The sequence below is a fragment of the Hydra viridissima genome, unplaced genomic scaffold (assembly GCF_058129835.1).
Source record: "Hydra viridissima isolate aposymbiotic clone 2 unplaced genomic scaffold, HvirCarnegie_v1 scaffold_3, whole genome shotgun sequence".
Classification (NCBI taxonomy): Eukaryota; Metazoa; Cnidaria; class Hydrozoa; order Anthoathecata; family Hydridae; genus Hydra; species Hydra viridissima.
In genome coordinates this window covers 19557085-19575389 of record NW_028324302.1, presented here as the reverse complement: position 1 = coordinate 19575389, position 18305 = coordinate 19557085, and the positions used below count along the sequence as shown (strand labels likewise).

Sequence of the window (18305 nt, the reverse complement as noted above, 5' to 3'; positions counted from 1 at the left end):
AAAAAACTTAAGAGAAATATATGCAACTGTTAAAAAAAAAAAAAAAAAAAAACAGAGCAAAAATATAGAGTCATGGTGCTTTTAAGTATTTTGTATGCGCACCATGAACTTTCACACATGCACGAAAACGTCTAGGCATAGATTCAACTTGTCTGATGAATAATTCTCTTGGAAATTCTTTCAAAAGCTTTTCCAAGACCTGCTATAATTGCGCAACCTGGTTACGCTTTTTTTGACCAATATCTTGTCTATCCAAGCCCAAATGTTCTTGGTGGGATTGAGATCTGAAGAACGAGCTGGCTAAGACATAACCGAAGCATCCCCGTATTCCGACTGATCCTCCTCCGCCTTGTATCCTTGGTACACAAAAACGCTCTTTGAACTTTTCACCAGCCAGCCTCTTGATGATTAATCTTGACTTGCTATTTATCACCTCAAAATTGGATTCGTCACTGAAAATGATTTCGGCCCAGTCTTCTACAGACCAGTGAAGTCTTTCTCTATACCATTTTAATCTTTTTAGCCGATCTGAGACACGCAAAAGTGGTTTTTGAGCTGCGACATAGCAATCTAAGCCATTCTTATTTAGCCATCTTTGTAGAGTCCATCTACTAACATTAACGTTACCAGGCGTATTTGTGAACCCTTCAGTAAGTTCGTGGTAAGAAATTTTAGGGTCATTTCTAACCTTTGGATAGAGATAACTTTTGTATCTTGAAGTTAGCTTTAAAGGACCACCAAACCTTGGTAAATTTTTGACATCAATATGTAGCTCGTGGTTTTTCAACGTTGTTCGTACACATTTAAGAGAAACATCGCACATTTGAGCTATTTCTCGTTGGCTTTTTGTTTTATCTTTTAGCAGACCTACAATTTGCCATCGCACGTTGTCTGAAACAGCTTTTCTGTCCATTTTTGTCTTTTTACTTTACCAAATAATTACCACTGCGAATAAATCAAGATATAAAAATGATAACTTAATTTTATTTTCGCAAGAACGTTTATATCGTTCGAAAGAAATCAACCATCAAGTTTTAGATTGCTCGGATAACATTTCTTTGAGATATTTCAACTTAAGTCTTTAAATCTTAGTTGACTCTATATTTTTGGAAAGAAAATTTGGAAACGCGAAAACATTGTAAAAAGAATTTTAATAACTAAGAGCAAAATTGTTGGTGCCATTTTTAAGAATAAAAAAATTGGGAGCTTTTTGAAGGCAGCCATTTCATATTTATACTATCAGGTGAAGAGATAGTTATGAGTATTCAATGATTATTGAAACCCATAGTTTGAGAATCAAAACCCTGAGGGAAGAGGAATTATGTTGCTTCATGAATATTTTCTATTGACCAAAAATTTTCAATAGAGAAATTAAGTAACACAAGAATTTAACCTAAATAAGGAAAAAAAACCTTCGAAGATTTTTTCCGTAACATAATCATAACAATGGATGAAAAAGTGTTACAAAACAGGTGTTGTTTATCTTCAGACAGAAGATCGTTAAGTAAATCAATCGCAACCTTACGTTTATACCACAGAAGAAAAAATTTGAGTTGTGCCTTTTAATAAAACACACCGGTGAGTTCCATGATAGTTAAAAATAAAAAAGAACTTAAAAACGAAGATCAGTTCAGCAGTTATAGGCATTTTCATTTTCGTTTGCTTCAGAAAAGTTTTCGGAAGAAGCAATTTGTATTGTTCTTGGAGTACCAAGGCTTGTTATTGACTGCATTAAATTCTCAGACTCATATCTTGATGAAGGATTAACATACGTAGGAAAAAAGTCAGTATTAACCTCTTCGATGAAGGGGATGTTGAACTGATTTTCGTGCAATCCTAAAGAATGAGTCATGTCAGAATCTAAAGAAGGCGTGACAAAGTCTGTTATTGGATATTTTTTCGGTTCGTCTTCTTCTGTAAACTGAACCCATTGCTGTGGTTCTTTTTTAAAATCTTCGGTTTGTGTAACTATTTGAACTCCAGAATAATTTTTTAAATTATCATAATTAGTCGCATTAAACATGGGATTTGTATAACTGAGGGTGTTCGAGGATGCTTCTGTAGGGAGAGATACTTCATGGGGGAAATCATCAGTGCACTGCTGGCTTCCAAACGACCATTGAACAACATTACCAGGTTGAACAGGTCTGTAATTATAAAACATGCCTTTGTATACAGTAAATACCGTCATTGTTCTTGTTACTGTTATTGTCATCATTGTCATATTATAATTAATGCATATTAAAGCAAAAACTCTTTTAGTTAAATTTTTTTACCTTCTTTTAAGCTTCACGAAAATAAATAGCATGATCAAGATACCCATCATAATAAAAAGGCAAATGATTGCAGTGATAATCACCGAGTTGCTTTTACTTTTTTTAACAAGCAACTTGTTGTTAAGGTAACCATAATTAACAATTTTCAATTGCAGTTCATTTTCCAATGAATCACTGAAGTTCTTTAAACCCGCATCTACACTTTCCCTAGTCATGACACCCCTCACATCACTTACAACAGCAAAGACCATAGTCAAGCGAGTGTCTTGATATTCAAACTGTGGTATATAAAAGCTATCTTCGTTAAAAAGTGCCAAGACTGACATCGGCGAAGACAACCGACGGCTAAATAAATAATTGTTTTAAACCAAAAGAAAAAACAAAATGACTAAATCCAGTAAATTGCCAATAAAAATTAACATTAAAAAAATCAAAGGAAAAAGAAAAATTACTTTCGAATTTCAGTAGCAAACGTGCATTGATAATTCGCGCAATAATCAGAAAAAAAAAATGCAAATGCAGTAACAACAGATTCTTTAGAAACCTACAAATTAATGTAAATTGCTGATAAAAGTCACGAACAAGACACTGAACTGATATTTATAACAATATTTATGCAAACAACAGGGAAGGATTTATAAACCTTTTTTACTATCATTTAATATTTATAACTTAATTTTATTTAAATTTTTTTAACTATTACCTCGAACTAATATATTTCTATTATATTCCTTTTACAAAAAAAAACCTTACATTTGTGCTTTCGACTTGAAATTGCACTGTAACTAAGTGGGGTCCTGATGTAAAAGAAGAAAATCAATTATTCAAAAACCTCCAAGTTGCTATTTCAAAGCATAGCTTCAACTGAATCGCGATATACTAATACATTTCTATATATAGAAAACTGGACGCTTTTAAATCAAAAAAAATATTATGTACTTGTATATAGTTGACAGAATGAACCAAACCAATCATCTACACATAAGCATTTGGGTCTTTCGGTGTCATCGGAGCAACTACCACCATTTTGGCATAAATCAATTTCACATTCTAGAATCATAACATTTATTTTCAGTTATGGTAGGTAATAAAACAAACATGAAATTGTGAGAGATCAAAAGGAGAATTCTTCAAATTTATAAAATATTTAGGCTCGTTAAAAAATCAAGCAGTCCTTAACTGTATGTTTGTTCTCAAGGTAACAGTTTTCTTTTTTTTTTATTATTATTTTTTTATTTTTTATAAATTCCTTAGATAAATAACACCAAAGTTTTTATCTAAAGATTATTGAATAATTTATTTAAAAAATCAGGTCTTACTTCAGCTAGTCGTTATTTAAGATTGTTTGATAATTTTAAGAACATTACAATATATAAAAAATACACAAATAATTTTAATTGTTTAAAAAAAAAAAAAAAAAAGCATGAATGAAAATGAGACTGTTAAATGAAAATGAGGCTGTTAAAAAAAGTAAACTTTATTCAAAAAAATTTCATTTAAACAAAATCAAACTGAACGAAATTTGATAAAGTAAAATTACCATTATAAATTGCATTTGTTCAATGGTATTTTTTTAGTATTTCAATTTCATGTGAAATGAAGAGTTACAATATTAAAAAAGATATAAAATCTGATTATCTGTATTTTTGTGGTTGCAATTTGTATGCTTTAAATTTAGGTTTGATTTTGATTTGTTTTTGCCAGTTAAAAACTTCATCAAGTTTTGACACCTTTCATGTTCTTCTCGAATTTTATAATACAAGTGTTTTGTTATTTTAGTTTTTCAACTTCAACTTTTAAACAATCTATCAAAAAACATTTTTTCAATTGACACAAGGCACAATACATTTAGCCCTATTAACCATTTATAACATGGAAATATCTTGATCTGAACAGAATAATCCTCAATCTGGTTTTTCCAAATCATCTCAACTATAAAATGAGAGGTGTGATTGTTTATGCTTCAGTGCACTTTACTTCATGAAAATTGTAAAAATGAGATGCCACAAAAGGTGGGAAAAAAAACAGCAAAAACATTGATATTTATCTTATATATACTGGGAAATATTTATTGTAACTTGTCACAAACTAAAATAGGTTGTAAAATATTTCAATATGATTACTGAACCTATAAACTTATCTTAAATACTGTTGCTGTTGCTTCAATCAAAATCAGCAATAATTATTGTTGTTATATTTATATCGGTAACATCTCATATATGTTTTGTAAAATTAAAATCAGTACCATTCAAATTCTTCCAATTTCAGTATTGTCACATTGACAAGAGACAGTAGAAAAATATTTGATTATCTGATTCTCAATTTTTAAATATCATGAACAAAACAACATTTTAATAAGAATAAATAGTAGTTAAAAATTTAGAAACTCATTTCATTTTAAAATCTATAAGTAAAATATTTGTTTTTCAACTTAGAATTTTTTTTAAGGAAAAATACTACTTACAAAGTTAAACATCTTTTTCAATTTCAACTTCAAGAAATATTCAAATATCTACATTATGATAGAAAATATTCAAACATCAGCCTTTTCAGGGCACCTTTGAAGCAAATTAAATCCTGGATTAATTCCAAAATTGGGAACTAATTCAGGATTTAATTTCATTCAAAGGTGCCCTGAAAAATTGATAGTAAACTAAGGTTGGGAGTGAGAATATTTTCACAAAAATATCCTTGTAAAATAGCATTGAAAATGGAAAGCAAAAAATTAATTCGCTCAAATAAATTAATACTTAAGAAAGTTAAAAGCAAAAAAAGCAACTATCATAATTGTACTTTTACTGACAAAGAAGAAATTATCTGAAAATTTTCAACAGGTAATCCTACAGAAGCAGTCAAAGGGTTCTTGGTTTAAAATTAGATGGATTGTTTTCAAATTCACAATACCTTTTTCCAGTGTGTCAAGAACTCCGCAATACATCATGTTGTTTTGTACTGAATGATGCTTTGAACTCTTTTTAAAACAAACCAATCACATTATTGATCATTTGATCACAAGAAACATCCAATATCAAGAGAGTTGGAAGACTGAGTGATAATTTAAAATTTTCTCATTAAAATTTTATAAGAGTTTGTAGAGCTACAGTGATGACGTGGACCAGATAGTAACAGTAAAAACTTACTTATTACTAGCAACTCCTTTTTTTCTTTTCTTACAACTCCCTACTCATCACAAGCTTTAAATGCACTTGAACAAAGTCAGGTAAAAAATAAAATTAAAGCTGCTGGAATTGTAAACATCTAAATTTTTTTGAAAGTATTGTGAAGGAATACCAACTCAGATACTTTGTTTGCATCTTCTTGGACTGAAAAATCTCTAGCTGCCACTGATCACCACTTGATGCCAATCCTTTAGGAGATACTATGGATCAAATGCTTTACAGATTTATTCATCTATTATTTTTTGGAACAAGCCTTTTGTGACTAAGACCTGTTCCCAACAATATAAACTTTTGGATCTTTTCATCAAAAACAAGAGTACCCATAGCTAAAATCTCTGGGATCTATGAGCCTTAGTGTAATTATTTTACTACTTTTGTTAAAATTCAAAAAGTATAATTTGAATTTTTGTACAGCAACCGCTGGTTTCTTTTGAAGGAATGCTTTTCAATTTCGTAGCTGTGTGTAAACTTTGTAAGTTGCTCTAGGGTGAAAGTTAATTTGAGATTAGGCCACTGATACCTAAATGGCACATTCTACTGCTCCAAACTATATGTTTTCTGAACTAGAATTGTTGACATGATGTGTATGTAAGAAACAGTATCTTAACTAATACGTTGAATCATTTTAGAAGCAGACTCAAAAGTGAATATCATAAATGAAATCAAAATAATAGCAGTAATGGTATTAGTGTTAATGACATTGAATTGATCAAAAGCAATAATTGCAAAAGACAATTGTGGAAGTTGAAGCACCAGTTGAAGAACTAATATATTCTAATGATGGAATCGTTTGAGTTGCTAAAGTTAGTTACATACAAGAAAGCAGAAAATCGTGTTTACTTAGTTGACCTATTAACAAGCTATATCCTATAAAATATTCTGACAAAGCAAAGCTAATAACTATCACCTTCGTTAACAAGAAGACTAATCCTTTACTTGTCAAAGGTGGCAAGAGTGTTGAACCCTATTTGGCTTCCTGCTAACAAATTATTGATTTACAATTATTCCTGCGCTGCATTGCATGCTTACCTTGCTTTCATTTTACACTCTCTTTCTTGTTAGCCTGCTATATGATAATGTTTCAACTCTTCTTCTTAAATATTAAACTTGGTTACAATCATAGAAAATATATATTATTCAGTAGTTTAAAAAACTCAATACTTGGAAATTTTAATTTTTTTCAATAAAGTTCTGTGAAATGAGTTTGGCAATTTTCAATAAAGGCCTATGAAACTATTGGGTACCTGTAAGTGTTGACCTGAAATCAACTCTTTATCAATACTGTAAAATAACCATTAAAACAACTTCTTTTTAACAAGGCTGTATTAGAGTGCGAGACTGCTGGAAAAAGAACAACTTTGACAGAGCATATAGACCAAAATAGAACATTAGCTAATAAAATCAAGCAAAGGTTTTGGATCTGCAATAGATATATCATTAGTTCTTCAAAAGCAAAATATTTTTTTGATAAAAAATCTACTTCAAAAAATTGACAAAGATTTGAAATTAAAGAAATAGAAAAGTTGTTTTTGTTTGCTCTTGCCCAGAGCCCTTAAAATCAAGAAAATGAACTTAAAGCTTGTGAAGTTAAACCTTACCAAACTAAAAGCAAATTCTGTTCAGATTAATTTTTATGGAATTTATGAAAATTGACAAAATTCACATGCATTTATCACAACAAAATTAACATTTATAAAACCTTTACTTGTTGAATTTATAGAACGGCATTCTTTTCCATTTTGATTAAGCTCCATTCCATCAGGACAATCACATTTCTGCCACTTTGAGGATGATAAACATAAATGGGAACACCCACCATTATTAACAGTGCAGGGATGGTCTAAGTATTAAAAAGAAAGAGAAGCTTAAACACAAATCTAAGTGAAGATATTTATTTTTTAAAAAGGACAATTTTACTAGTTAAGTTAAAATCACCTGATGACTTTGAACTTTAAATTTATGGTTTCAATTAAAAAACTCAAAGCTTTTTAATCTTTAAATTTTTTATTTACTTATTTATTTTGATAAAATATTTTTCATATTATTTGATATTTTTTGTGAAAAATATCAAATAACATGATATTCTTATTTTGGTTTTCATAATTTGAATTAGTCGTATTGTTGGTGTTAGAGACACATGTTCCTAATACCAGATAAATTTCAGTTCAATTATTTGGCTTATTAACATCAGCAGGTCCCTATATTTCTATAACTCTGCATAAAGTCAATTTCGTTATGCATTAATGTGAAAATGGCTTTAAGCATGCCATATTTTGTCACTAACAGCTTCAATACATAGTTGATTTTCTGTTTCTTTAGCTTTAGCCATAGCATGTAAATATTGTCTTGAAATGTTATTTATTTAAATAACCTGTTAAGACAATCAAAAATGTCACTTCACTTTTATTTGATAGGAGAACACTCTTTTTAAAAAAACTTTTTTTAAACTCTTCAAATTCTCAGAGGCCATTGAATTGTTGAATATTTGGAAAAAGGAGCTTTTTTTTTTGCTAGCAATGTGCTATGTTTTCAAATATTACATGCTATAACTTTTATTTTTTTATAACTTTAATATTTAACATTTTGGCTGCTTATACTGATTTTTTAAATCAAATTAATAATTTAATAGCATTAATTTTAACATAAAATTTTATAAATTTAAGCGGAACACCATTAAAATCTGAAATTAGGTGAATTTATTGTGTATAACTTAAAATAATAAAACTTAATGAATCATTTTAACTTGAATAACATCTTTATTCATGAATTGAATAACATCTTTATCAGTGTGTAACACGCTAATACATTAGTGTAACACACATTTCTTAATGAATTTAATAACATCTTATAGTGTAATACACAAATATATTAATATCATTTCTTAATGAATTGAAACTAAAACCTTGAAGGTTTTTCTAAATCTTAAATGACAGACAAGTGCAAAAAAGTTTAAACAAACAAAAATTACTTTGCCAAAGTAAAATAATAAATTTTTTTCTGCAAAAAGTGGCTAAACTGAAACCATAAGAAATTGCTTGGGACAGCAGGATGAGTTACCAATCAGTGTGACAAATGGCATTGATTGATCTTAATAACAAGCACCAAAATGGTTGATTTCTTACACATGAGAATAAGTATATTTCCAAGTTTGCTTCTACTTCATCTTGCAGATACAACATGGAACAAAAGTTAAAAAGTAGTGTACTACACCTTGGAAGCTTTGCTATTTCCTTGAGCTGAATAATACTTTGCTAATGACAATTGGGTGGTCAGATTATATATGTTTGAATCAGATTATATATATTTGTACATAAAAGAATAAGGTACCAAAATCAAGCCCCCAAGATAAATTTGTTGAAGAAAAGTTGAAAGCTCTGTAGGCTATTTTAGTTTCCAGACAATCATAAAATTGGAAAGCGCTAACAAAGTATTAAAACTGGCAGTATTAAAACTGGTAATATTAAACTGTTATATTAAAACTGTTTTCTGCTCAAAAAAGTTTGAAACCATTTCATTAAAAAGTTGAAAAAAAGAACTCCAGAAAAATATACTCCAGAAAAATAATATTCCAGAAGGAATTTCTTGAGAGCCTAAGAAATTCAAAGTTATATAAAATGAATTTGTAATAAGACAAAAAATAATTGCATTAAAGTATAAATTAAGCTATACATCACAGTTGAGAAATAAAAGATATACTGAGATTTATTGAGCGCATTAAATGTCTAATATTAAACAAATATTTATTACTTGTGAATTTTTTAAAAATATATAATTGCTTGGGACAGCAGGATGTTATATATGTTTGAATCAGATTATATATATTCAGATTATCTTGATCTTGCATTCATTTTTTTATTTCTAAATTTTACTTCTGCTTTCTGTAAAATACTCGTGAATCCAATTCTTTGAATGATTTCAATAAATGAATTCTTAAGTAAGTTTTTTTTTTTCAACTTTTGGTGCATGGAATGTAACTTTTAGATGTATGTTGTGATAGCCTGATGAAAAAAAATAACTCTTTAACACTTGTGATTTGTGTACATAGACATTATACATGATGTATTACAATAAAAGCCTTTTTGACAGATGACAACGAAAACTTTATGTTTTTATTTTATAGAATATTATTTTATTTTATTGAATAGCCCACCTGTTAAATATCTCATACTTGTTTATAAAAAACTCTTTAAAAAAAAAACAAAAAAAAAAACCTTACTGTTACCTTACAATTTTTTTGAAAAAAATTTTGAAGAAATTTAATAACAATTTTATTGCTTTAGCATACATCCAGTGATTAGCCCACCTGTTAAATATCTCATACTTGTTTATAAAAAACTCTTTAAAAAAAAAAAAAAAAAAACCTTGTAAAATAGCCATAATTATCAATTTTTAATGCATTATTTTTTATCTTAAAAACCAGCGAAATAGAAAACAAACAATTAACTTCATTCAAATTGAAAATTAAAAAATATTTTCAATCTAATAGAAATTATCAACTTCTTTTATAGGAAGAAAACTATAATTTGTGACATCTTTAAATATGATAATTCTCATTAAAGATGAAGTCATGCAACGTCGAGCAGCTCGAAAATTTAGGTGCACCAAACCATAAATATTCATTATATATAACCAAACACTACACAAAGTTATTAGTTTGTGCTTAGATTAATACATACTACTCGTGAATACATTAATATGTATTTATGCTTATACTAATACATACCACTTTTTTCAAGGAAGGGTACACATATGGATCCACATTTACTTTCACAACACTTTGATAAGCTGCTGCAATCTTCATCAGATAAACATGACTTTGAATTAGTTAGACATTTTTCGCTAACTTCATAAGGGCAAACTCCAGCTTTCACAACTAAATAACAAACAAAATTGTATACAAGCAATTACTTTGTGTAAAACTGGTTATTACTCACTTTTAGTCCATCACTTAATATTAAAACTGCGTTTATAAAAAAAAAACACTGTCCATTTTATTGATTTATTGAATTATTACTCAGATATTGTTGAATAAAAAAATTATTTTTCTGCATTCAACAGAACAGTTTCAATAGTTAGTTTGAATATACAGTGCGTCTACAAAGTTTAAACGTGGGCAAATTTTTTTATGAGATCAGTCTAGTTTTTAAGTTATAAAGTAGTAGTTAAGTAATAAAGTTTTTTTTAAACAAGCTTTATTGATAGTTAATTAACATATGGAATAAATTTTAAAAAGAAATTTACAAATTTAAATATATAAAAATACAAAAACATACTATTACAATAAATTTTGGTATAAAAAAGTTGCTATTAAATTTAAACAAATTGATTATTATAATAAAAACTTCAATAAAAAATGACAAACAAAAATTTTAAATAACCTCCTTTTGCTTTAATGTATAATCAGATGTGTTGAAGAATGGATTCAATCAATCTCATGCAATAATCTTTTGGCAATTCAGTCCAAATCTCACCTAACTTTAGCTTTAGATTTTCAACTGATCTTATTCTATATTTGGCAGGTTTTGAGTCCATCCAACACCAAACATGTTTGATTGGATTTAAATCAGGTGACCTAGCACACCAAGGAACGACTTTATATCCTATAAACTGTATAAGTGGAGGCGCCGTCTTGCTGAAATAACCAATTTTTGCTTCTGCCATAAAATAACAAATCTGAAAGTTTCAAACACTTTTCCAGAGTGTCTTTAAGGTGAATTGGTTGATTCGTCCAGTATGAATGTTGATGAGACCAGGACCTTTGTGAGAAATGCAGCCTCAAATACCAGCAGAGCCTCTGCCTCCTTGTAATCTTGGTACAAGGAAGCAAGATGAATACTACTTATGATGAATTCTTGTTGCATAAACCTTGGCAATTGAATACCTCGAAATTAGCCTCATCACTAAAAATTATGCGTGACCATTGTTCTACAGACCAACTTATTCTTTCTTGGCACCTATCATTCGTTTCAGGCAGTCCTTTACAGTCAAAAGTGGTTGTTTTTTTTTGTGATGTATGAACCAATGCCTTTGTTACATAAAACCTTTATGTAACAAAGGACTCTATGAGTGAAGTTGAAGGACTCTTTTATCAGTGTTTGAATTTATGCATAAAAGTGATAATTATGCATAATAATTTATGCATAAAAGTAATAAGATAATCTACATAATTTTCACTAAAATATTCAAAAACATTAAAAATCCTAAAAATAAGTTATAAATATATTACATTGTAAAAAAAATTAAAAAGCAGTTCTTTAAATAATAACAAAGTATATGAACAAAAAAATCAACTTTAAAGTTCTAAATTTAAAAAATATTAAATTTTTTACCTTGCGCACATTCACGAACTTTGAACTCAATGAAAGGTGTTTCAGGGGAGCAACCCAGTATCTCAGCATAACCACGCTGAGCACATGTTTTCCAATCTGTGCAAGGACATTTAAAATTAGCGCCAAAAGCATCTGAGCAATTACTACAAGAATACCCATAGTTTGTTTCCTTGTAACCTAGTGGGCAGGCTTGTGGAGAAGGTATAGAAATATTTCCTAAACCACTACACAGAGGTTGTGAATAACAATTTACACTTTTCTTCAGATCAGGATTCAAATTAAATGAAAAAGTATATACTTTACGCAATTCTGAAATTGAAAAAATTATGCATTAAGGGATTGCAAGAACTTATTGACTTAAAAACTTTAGTACATAAATATTTTTTAACAACTATGAGTAAACAATACATGATTATGTTTTACTAGACTACTTAAACTTAAAGTTTAATATGGATTTAATTAATTTATTTCAAAAACCTAAATGTAATGATTTATAAACTATTAAGAAAATGAAAAAAGAAAACTAAAATTGATACCTTCATGGGGGATATCTCCTGTAATAAGTATCCCTCTGGGCTCATTTAGACCACCTGTTACATACTCAATATTACCACCACTACGCTTATCAGCAATATAAATTGCTTGTTTTTTTAAGTCTGTCCAGAAAATATTTTCTTGATGGATAGTTAAATCAAAAGGATCTAACACTTCACCAAGGTCAGTGACCAACCAAAAGGCAGAGTGAAAATAGACTGTCTTCTGAATAATCTTTCTACGCTGTAAAAAGTTAAAATCACTAGACTCAATCAGATGACTATCTTGATCACACCAATACAAGCGTTTCTCAATATTATCTATGGCCAACCCTGTCGCTTTTAATGGAAAATATCCTGAATTCTTTAAAGTTATTAGTCCAGATCCATCTGAATTTATTCGCCCAATAATTTGAGAACCAAGGTCAGAGTAAAAAACATAGCCATCATAATATTCAATATCTTGTGGGTTGATTAAGTTTAAAAGAAGAGTTTTCTGATTGTTGCCATCCATGTCAGAGACAACTAAATTAAAACTGTCATCAGCAACTTGGTCAAAGAAAAACATTAATCTGCTCACATCATCAATAGCAAGACCAATTGAAGCATGATCTTTATGATTAATCACAATCTTCAATTCACTTGCATTAAGATTCATTTGATAAGTCTAAATAAATCAATAAAAAATTGCTGATATTTTCATGTAAGCAATAATAAAAGTAAGAGTGAAGAAAAAAGCTACAAAGAGAGTTTACAGATAAAGGCTTCATTTTAAATTACAAATACTTTTTGAGATTCAGTATCTGTCCAATATAAATTGCCTGTTGTCGCATCATAATCAATGGCAACTGGATGCCCCAATAATCCTTCTTCAACTGGAACTGCAAGCGGTTTTATTGTAAAACCATCTTGATTCATATATTTCACTAAGTGGTAAATTGACTTCATTCCACTGTCTGCAAAGTAGATTTCAAAATGTTTAAGTGCATTAGTGCAGGTAAAATTGTCCTTTGAAAGTATCATTCCAGTTGGGCAACCACATGAAAAGTGAGTTGGGGATAAAGTAAAGCACAAATGAGAACAGTTATTACCTTTAAATGAACATGGGGATAACGCTAAATAGATGTAACAAATAAGCAATAAATAACACAATAAATAAATATCTTTAAACTATTATCATAAAACAAACAAAGAAAAACAATAATACCAATAAATTTTAAAGAAACTATTTTTAATTCTTCTATATTTTTATTGATATATATCTAATAAAATATCATACTTTTATGCCATCCTTTAAACATCCTAATTTGTCCAATATTCATAAAATCTTTTGACTTTAAATCACTATCAAGTTGAAATGTTTTCTCAACATTAGAGATAGTATTATTTAATAATGCAAGTGAATAAACTGAATCATCTGTCCAATCAGATATATAAAACTTGCTTTGAAAAAACAATAAACTGAATGGATGCGGACCTGGTTTTCCAGCAATATAGTCAAGGTTCTTAATTACTTTTCTATTATTGCCATTTATATCAACAGATGCTAATACATCAAGATATGCATCAATCCAATAAAGAATATTATTATCATAATCAATCGCAAGATCATTTGGCCACACAATATTATCAGATACTAAAGTAATACGATTTGTTCCAGCAAGACTTGCTCTTTCAATTTTAGCTAAAACACCCCAATCAGTCCAGAATAAATACCTGTAGTATAAAATAATTAATGATTCATGCAAATAAAATTAAGTAAACATAAAAAAAAAAAAAAAAAAAAAAAACCTAAACTGTTATATCAGGATAAAACTTCTTAATATCTTTATTGCAATTTTTTAAATTACTTCTATTATTATTTTTATTTGTAAACAATAACATTATTACTTTTACTATAGTTGTCATTGTTATTACTATTATTATTCTTAGGAAAAGCATAACTATGCATATTCAGTTTAATGGTCAGAACTTTAGAATTAAGTTTAAAACTGTAATGTACTGTTAAATAAACAAAAGTACTAACAAACATTTGTTATTTTAATAACATTTTTGAAAAACTAACCCATATGCAGGGTGAAGAACTATTCCTCTTGGCTCAGCATCTCCTTTTAACTTAAATAAAACTTTGCGATATTGGCCCTCAGTTGTTGATGTCTCAATAAGTTTCATTAAACTATCAACCCAATATAGAATATTTGAAGTCCAATCAACAGCTAGACCAATAGGATAGCCTATAGCATAATTGAATAGCTTTTTTTCAAACCCTTCATTTAGTGAGAATTGAATAATTTCTTTTTGCACTAGATTACCCCAATACAGATGTCCATTTTTTAAATCAAGCTCTAACCCACGTATTTGAATATCCCCTGAAGGAGTAGTTACAAACTCTGGTGTGCTAATAGCCAAACCTGTAGACTGGTTTAATTGCATTCTGAGGATACATTGAACTGTTGCAACATACAAACAGGGTGCATCACAGCGATCGGCATGTAAACCTTAAAGAAAATACATTATGAACATCACAAGATCAGAACAAACTAAATTACCTGAACCAGAAAGACAAAACTATTACGTGTGTTTTTATCCATATACATACATACATACATACATACATACATACATACATACATACATACATACATACATACATACATACATACATACATACATACATACATACATACATACATACATACATACATACATACATACATGGGATGGGATGGATGGATGGATGTATGTGTGCAGACAATATCCAATTTAGTGATTTCAAACAGGATACTAACTTGTAGCTTAAACTTCATCCATGCTTATAGCATTTTAAGGTCAAATCATTGGTGTGCAACATACAATCTAAAATTTCTTCTGATTCCTGTACTGGGGAACTATACATTTTATTTTTCGTACTCTCTACAAGGACTTTTTTTATAAATATCACCTTCTCAATCCATAATCAGCTCTAGATTCAGTACGAGAAATCTTAATTTCACATTTATACAAAATTTGAGTTTAACATGGTTGACTATCATTAAGCCTATTTAAGAAAATGAAAAATAAAGAAGGCTGCTCTGCTTTTTAGAGTTAATTTTAATAGGTCAAATATTTAAGGACAACTCTTTCAAATTTAACCGAATTATCCAAAAATTTTCAATTTAGTGTTCTAAACCAACCAGTCTATCACAACGAAAGTTAATTACGCCAAATCTGAATTGACTTTCAACTAAATATGTAGTCTAAGTATTACATTGGCAACAGAGTAAAGTTATGTATAGTAATAATAAAGAACTCTTTTGCAATAGAAATGAGTATATCATATCAAAACGCAGAGAATCATTGAAATATCATTAAACAGAGATTATGCAAAATTTGGATTCCTTTATGTCCCTTTAAAAAATGTGAAACCTTATAAAAAATCATCCTAGCTCAAACATATATTTTTATAGCGAAGACCCAGAAAAATGTTTTGCAAAAGAATTTATTCCACGAAAATAACTGTTGCTAAATTTGCTTTGATGACAAGTTTGATCTTAAGCTGTTAAATAGTGACCTTTTACTTTTTAAAACGGACAAATGTGACAAATAAAAGACAGGACATATTTTGTAGTAAATAACTCTCCCCAGATCGCTGATATTTGCACTTCGATACTGGAACGGAAGAGTTTTTTTCATGATTTTAACCCTAGTGACCGATTGGGTGGGTAATCCGCACCTAATTATATTTTAATGATTCTTTGATTACGTTACCTTTTAGGTATTTATGTTAACAAATTAACAAATGCTTGTTAAATTCTCTCTGTCATGGAAACTTTAAATATTAAAAACAAATCTGTAGATTTGAAAAACTTGAAATAAAGAAAAATTTTGGTAATAAAGTGAAATATGATATTTATGAATTACTTTGAATTTGAAGCGCCCAAATAACAAAACCCACAATCTTTATATTCATGTCGATGTGTTTTTTTACGAAAGTTGCCAATTTGAGATCAACCAAAATGTTTATCTAAAAGTTCATGAAAAATAAAAATTTCAATGTTTAACTTCATCATAAATTTTAAAGAATATATTATATATATATATATATATATATATATATATATATATATATATATATATATATATATATATATATATTGTAAATATATATCATTGTCACTGGAATAACTATGATACAGAGACAAGGTAAGATAGACAACTATAAAGAGTATTTTTTAAATATATTTTACAAACGTTTAGCAAATGTGCTTTTTTCATTTTTTAAACGAGATCTAAGAGCGAACTAAAATGAATTTATTTACATAGAGAAGGGAGAGGGGTAAATCGATGCAGCAACAGGTAAAAGAGGAGGGAAAATGAAGGATCCCCAGTGTATGTTAAATTTTATTTTAGAAGGCAAGAGATAACCTTATTTCAAATCATATCAAACTATCATTCTTAAATTTTTTTTCTTTGTTTTTTTTTTTTCATCAACCAAAGTCAATGTCAAAATATATACTATGCGTTTTTAAGATACCGAATATCTTTACAAATAACCTGATATTGTTACTTGCTATACACTTTATCTTTAGAAACAAAAAGTCTCTTCTAAATTTGTATAGAATTTGTAATACTTTGAATGATATAACATTTGATACACACCCTTTTGAGAGACGTATATCAAGACAAGATCTATAATCCTTGCGTTGCGATAGTAGAAGTTGTACCAACCACTAAAAGCAGCTTCATGCTTGCTAACAAAATATTTTGATACTTTAAAGACAGTCTTCAGTTGAACACAGTAAATTTAAAAACTCTCTTCCTTATCAACTATTTTGGAAATTAATTATTTATCTTGTTTAAATGCAACTTAACTGTAGATAAACGCGAAGGGATATTTTATCTCGTGAACAGTTTCCCATGAATTAACTGAAACCATTAATTGACAACTTTTTTCTGTTTGATTTCAATAGGAGATTCATTTCGTAAAGCTCATTGAAAGTGTTGCTTAAGATTCAATAATTGATGTGAGGCAGTAATGAACTATATTTAATGAGAATTTCCAGTCGCAAGAGGATTTCTTTTCCTTGATATTATGAATAAGAAAGAGAAGATACTAAAATATTTAGATATACCGTAGTGCTTTGCAGTATATTGCATCACTTAAACATTAAACGAAAGGTTTTTTTAATTTAATGATTCTTAGCAAAAATACCATTAAAAGTCTTTACGCTTGAAAAGTACTACAGCTTCAGGTGTAAAAGCATGCATTAAAACCTAAGGTTTTAAGTTTAAATACCGCAAAAATGGCGTAAGGCGCTATGGTAATACAATAAAAATTCAAATACGGCAATCAATTGACCTTGACTTTTTCTAACGGATAAAAAAACTTAACATCATCATATGAATATCTGGTAATAATTAAAAATTTTTAAAGTCTATTTAAAGATAACAGCTACCAAACTTCCTAATCTATATAGCATTTAATGGATTGATCAAAGTTTTTCATTGTAGACGGTGAGAGCCAGGTTAAAAAGTTATAGAAACCAGCCACACCATGTGGCGTTTTTTATGTTATTAAAATATTTTGACGCATTTGTGGTGCACGTGACGGATTTCTCCGCTCAACGTGATTTTTGTTGAGATAAATATTTTTTTATAATAAATTGATGTGAAAAACAGCTACTCGTATTCACTGCACCCGCGCAGTACTTTTTGAAGCGAGAGGCTACGCGCTATTTAGATTGTAATTATTCGTAAATATAATTTCCTTTGGTTAAAAATAAAATTTGTTTTCGCAAAAAAATGAGTGCGGGTTTAGATTCAGTCTGATTTTACGAGTTTTCTCTCTGTATTTCTTTATCATTGTTCATATGACGCATACGCGTTACATAAATTAAGGTTTTTCACAGTATCCTTTCACAATAAACTCTTACAGTTAAAACATTTTTTGCACAAGTTTTGCTATCTTAACAGAGAAGTCATACGCATTTCCATTTTAATTTTTTTTTT

At 28.8% G+C, this 18305-nt stretch overlaps 1 protein-coding gene across 7 annotated transcripts; it reads right to left on the bottom strand.

Annotated features, from left to right (window-relative positions):
- Positions 1 to 1547: 1547 nt before the first annotated feature.
- LOC145202365 (uncharacterized) lies at positions 1548 to 17189 on the bottom strand. 7 transcript variants are annotated; one of them, XR_016450508.1, is made up of 14 exons: positions 16956 to 17137; positions 16218 to 16320; positions 14383 to 14815; positions 13597 to 14033; positions 13104 to 13432; positions 12321 to 12984; positions 10834 to 12093; positions 10179 to 10328; positions 7161 to 7295; positions 3216 to 3326; positions 3030 to 3073; positions 2729 to 2820; positions 2277 to 2621; positions 1548 to 2147 (listed from the first exon to the last, which is right to left on the bottom strand). XR_016450508.1 is itself a non-coding variant. In XM_090081046.1 (14 exons), exons 2-14 carry the CDS (start codon positions 16264 to 16266, stop codon positions 1631 to 1633), a joined length of 3615 nt encoding a protein of 1204 aa, XP_089937172.1. In that variant the 5' UTR covers positions 16267 to 16320; positions 16956 to 17189; the 3' UTR covers positions 1548 to 1630. The 7 variants fall into 7 exon arrangements, 6 of the variants coding, with proteins under 6 accessions (XP_089937172.1, XP_089937171.1, XP_089937174.1 ...); XM_090081046.1 differs by having other exon boundaries at positions 11785 to 12093; positions 16956 to 17189; XM_090081045.1 differs by having other exon boundaries at positions 7155 to 7295; positions 11785 to 12093.
- Between the last annotated feature and the right edge of the window lie 1116 nt (positions 17190 to 18305).

Excerpts from the sequence above, each read along its gene's own strand:
- LOC145202365 (XM_090081045.1), bottom strand. The coding sequence starts at position 16,266 with ATGAATATAAAGATTGTGGGTTTTGTTATTTGGGCGCTTCAAATTCAA. Across the intron at positions 14,034-14,382 it reads GTTCTTCACCCTGCATATGG|GTATTTATTCTGGACTGATT; the intron begins GTTAGTTTTTCA and ends TTTATACTACAG. Across the intron at positions 3,327-7,154 it reads TATAAATTCAACAAGTAAAG|AATGTGAAATTGATTTATGC; the intron begins GTTTTATAAATG and ends TTATGATTCTAG.